This window comes from Entamoeba nuttalli (assembly GCF_000257125.1).
Source record: "Entamoeba nuttalli P19 unplaced genomic scaffold asmbl_8055, whole genome shotgun sequence".
Lineage (NCBI taxonomy): Eukaryota > Evosea > Mastigamoebida > Endamoebidae > Entamoeba > Entamoeba nuttalli.
The window spans coordinates 1-4,014 of NW_008578937.1; the positions used below are offsets into that span (position 1 = coordinate 1).

The 4,014-nt window shown below is 24.4% G+C and overlaps 4 protein-coding genes across 4 annotated transcripts; 2 read left to right on the forward strand and 2 right to left on the reverse strand.

The window, feature by feature from the left end:
• Positions 1-440: 440 nt before the first annotated feature.
• On the reverse strand, positions 441-1,031 carry ENU1_179760 (cell division control protein 42, putative; the record flags this gene model as incomplete). The annotated part of the gene is made up of 1 exon (XM_008861445.1): positions 441-1,031. The coding sequence occupies one exon, from the start codon at positions 1,029-1,031 to the stop codon at positions 441-443; it is 591 nt and encodes a 196-aa protein (XP_008859667.1).
• Positions 1,032-1,250: 219 nt separating this feature from the next.
• Positions 1,251-1,901, reverse strand: ENU1_179770 (hypothetical protein; the record flags this gene model as incomplete). Its single annotated transcript, XM_008861446.1, has 1 exon — positions 1,251-1,901. One exon carries the CDS (start codon positions 1,899-1,901, stop codon positions 1,251-1,253), a length of 651 nt encoding a protein of 216 aa, XP_008859668.1.
• A 310-nt stretch (positions 1,902-2,211) lies between these two features.
• Positions 2,212-2,859, forward strand: ENU1_179780 (Helix-turn-helix domain of resolvase domain containing protein; the record flags this gene model as incomplete). The annotated part of the gene is made up of 1 exon (XM_008861447.1): positions 2,212-2,859. One exon carries the CDS (start codon positions 2,212-2,214, stop codon positions 2,857-2,859), a length of 648 nt encoding a protein of 215 aa, XP_008859669.1.
• Positions 2,860-3,252: 393 nt separating this feature from the next.
• On the forward strand, positions 3,253-3,846 carry ENU1_179790 (Ras family GTPase; the record flags this gene model as incomplete). Its single annotated transcript, XM_008861448.1, has 1 exon — positions 3,253-3,846. The coding sequence occupies one exon, from the start codon at positions 3,253-3,255 to the stop codon at positions 3,844-3,846; it is 594 nt and encodes a 197-aa protein (XP_008859670.1).
• Between the last annotated feature and the right edge of the window lie 168 nt (positions 3,847-4,014).

Here is a 4,014-nt window from a genome sequence, read left to right on the forward strand (position 1 = left end):
AGAAACAGTAATAAGAATAAAGACACTAAACTTACAATTAGACTTTCCCAATATCATACATATGAACAATAACCATAGTCACAAATATGAAAGACTTAATGTTTTACACAAATAATTCTGATAATATCATAAAAGAAGAAACAAATAATTCACTCAACATATAAATAAATACGAATTATAAGTAGAAAATATTAAGAAACTGAAATAAATATTTATTAATAATCATAACATTAAATGTAGACATTTCTATTAATTAGTCCTTTTTATTGAAACTATTCTATCTATCTTTTTCATATTTACTTTTAATTTGTTTTATTGTTGATTCAAACGAATAAAATAACAGTTATTATTGGTTTATTGTCTACTAAATTAAATAACACTTTTGTTCATAAAACAAAAATTAAAATAATTCTATAGTGCTGTTATAAAAATACAAATATTCACTTAAACAATGAGCGTTTAAACATTTTTGTTTTATAAGAAATTTTCTCTAATGTTGAAAGAGACTTTGTTTCACAAACAGTTTTATGTGAATCTACAAGCAGGGAAGACATTAAATTAAATACTAATTCTATATCATTTGGTTTAGATGTGTCACACTCAAAAACTTCCTTAATACATGATTGAGCTTTCAATTTTATCTGATCATCCACAGATACTTCAACTGGATAATTTACCATTTCATTTTTAAGTCCGATAACATAAATAATAGGAATATGTTCAACATTTCTATACACATATGAAATCCATCGTTGAGTGACAGCAATAAATGATTCTTTATTATAAACTGAATAACAAATAACAAAATAATTAACTGATTTAAAGAAAATGTTTCTAATATCATCATATTGACAACTTCCATTACTATCATAAATCACATATTCTTCATCTTTAAATCTATTCATAATTCTATATTTGAATGAAATTTTAGAGAATAGTAGAGGACAATATTTCTTATTTTCAAAGGTATTCATTAGAACAGTTTTACCTATTTCATTATTTCCAAGCAATATTGTTGTATAAGTTTTCATCTCATAACATTTACTTTATCCAAAATTTTTTCTTTTTAAATAGACTCATTTTTTGATTTCTCATGAATCTCTCATTCTATTTTTAGTTATTATTTTAAATAATAAAAATATTATTATATTATAATATTTCTATCTCGAAAGATATTTTTATAATTTTTTTGGTGAAGATTTAAACAAGAAAATTCTATTTAAATTAATATCAGAGAGCTAAAAAAGAAATTAGTCAAAAACTGATGTAATTTCAGAAATCATAAGACGAGAAAGTACAAATTGTGGTGATGTTAAGAATGAGCCATGAGTATAAAAAGAGGTGTTGGCTTGATCAGAAAGAAAACTAAATTCCTTATTAAGTTTAGAATTTAAACGTAGTGTAGAATTAATAATAAAATTCTTTTGATTATCTGTTTTACAGAAAGAAAGAAATGCGAGACGTTTATTTTTAACCTTCCAAATGACTGGTGGGTTTATAGTTTTACCATTATAAAGAAAAGAAAATAACACCATTTTAGGATCTTCCCATTGAATTAATGGATGTAGACTTGACATTATTTGAGAACAACTAGGTAAAGAAGTATGATAACTCCCAAACACATCTCCATTTGATAAACAATAAAAAATTACAACTTTTTGTCGAGAATATAAGCTTTGAAAAATATGAGAAGTTGTAAATTCATCTTGGCGTGAATCATAAATTGTCTGAAACTTTTTTTCATCTAAAATAATGTACAAATATTGCTCTAAATCAAAAGACTCTTTAACAGAATGATGTAATGGAAAATCTAATGCTTTGGTTAATTCTTTTTCTCTTTTAATTTGATTTCTTTGTTTTTTTAAAATTTGTTGTTGTTTTCTTTTCAAGTTTTTGGACATTGGCTTTTAGATTCATTTAATCTTGAAATTAAGAAAAGATAAAATAAGATATAAAAATGAAATGAAAAAATAAATGTTGAAAAGAGAAAAATTTGTTAATAAAAAAAAACAGAAAAATAATAAAGAAAAGAACAGAAATTCAAAAAGAGAAAAGAGAAAAAAACCCTTTAACGTTGAGAATCTAAAAAATAAAAAGAGAAAAAGAAAGAAAATAAAAAAAGAGAAACAACAGAAAAAAATATAAAAAAGAAGAAAACCTTTTAGAATATAAAAAGGGTTTCCGAAAATCTTAAAAAGTACAGGAGAGAGAATGGAAGATATCCCAGTTTCTCCAATTCATACAAATGAATCATTTCCTAATAAATTACCACCGGCAACAAGTATTATTTCAGCTATATCAGAAGATAGAATTGAATCAGAAGAAAGTCAAATTATTAAAAAATCAGAAAGTGATAATAAGAAAATAAGACGAAAGAATAATGTCAATGAAGAGACATTAAAAATAATACATAATATGTACATAAGAGGATATAAAGCAAAAGAAATTGCTATAATTACAGAACTAACAAAAAGTACAGTTTATAAATATATTGAAAGAATGAATGATGAAAATCCACAACGAGATGACATGAGTAGTTTAATTAGAAAAAGAGGAAGAAAAAAATCAGAAAATACTTTTTTACAAGATAGAATTCGTGACTTTTTAAATTCAAATAATGGAATGACCTTAAAATGTATGAAAGATATTCTTAAAGATGAAGGTCATGATATTTCTATTAGTTATCTTTCTAAAATTATTAAAAAAATGGGATTAGGAAAAAGAGCTAATCACTCAATTACTCAAGTCAGAAGATCTAATGAGCCACTTGAATCGTTCTCATTACAAGAAACTCTTTCTACTTTTACATCTCAACAACAAGATATGTTACCTCCTCCAACAGGAAATTTTAGTCAATAAGACTAGATGTTGTATTAATTTGTTCTTTTTCTTTTAAAGAGAGTTATCATCTTTTAATTGAATTGTTTATTTATCAATTAATGTTTTTGTTGTCTAAGAAGATAGAATGAATAAAAAAATAAATTTCTTTTTTTTTTAATTGTAAGTTGATCTAATTTGTAAAACAAAAAAATAAATTTTTATTGATAGTAATAATGTCTTTTAAATTATTTTAATTTCTCTTTCATATTTGAGTTAAATAAAATAAGTTTAATTTCGCCAAGGAATGGTTTTAAAAAAAGAAAAAGAAAAAATATAAATGAATGGTATTAATTATGGTTCATTTTAAAAATAATTTTTAGTTCAGAGAAAAAATACAAAAAAAGATCAACTTAAAAAAACAAAACAAACAAAATGAGTCATTATACATTAGTTATGCTAGGGGGTGGTGCTGTTGGGAAATCAGCCATCACAGTTCAATTAGTTTCTGGAGTATTTGTACAAATGTATAATCCAACAATTGAAGACTCTTTTAATACTACAATTGACGTTGATGGAGAAATGGTTTCATTAAATATTGTTGATACTGCAGGTCAAGAAGAGTATTCATCATTAAGAGATCAGTACATGAGGTCTGGTGATGGATTTGTTATTGTTTATTCAATAATTTCAACTACATCATTTTTAGAAGTAAGTGGAATTCGAGATCAATTATTTAGGGTATTAGAAAAAGAACCCGATGAACATATTTGTATGGTGCTTTGTGGTAATAAATGTGATATGGAAAGTGACCGCCAAGTTAATACTTCAGAAGTAAAACAAATTGCTGAAGAATGGAAATGCCCTTTTTATGAAACTTCCGCTAAAGAAAGGATTAACATCTTAGAATCATTCCAAGCTTTGGTTAGAGATATCAAAAAATGGAATGCTGTACCTGACACTGAAACTACTTCTTCTAACTCTTCTTCTAAACCTGAAAAGAAGAAAAAAGCATGCTTCATTTTTTAATACATTTAAAATACTATTGTTTTAACTAATTATTTCGGCGTATACAGTAACGAAATTCAATTTTTCTTTCTTTTTTTTTATATTTTCTCTTTTTTTATTTTTTTTTTTTTATTTATTCTTATTTTAATAGTTTTCTCTTAGAAATCTTCCTTTAAGAAGGAAGAATAA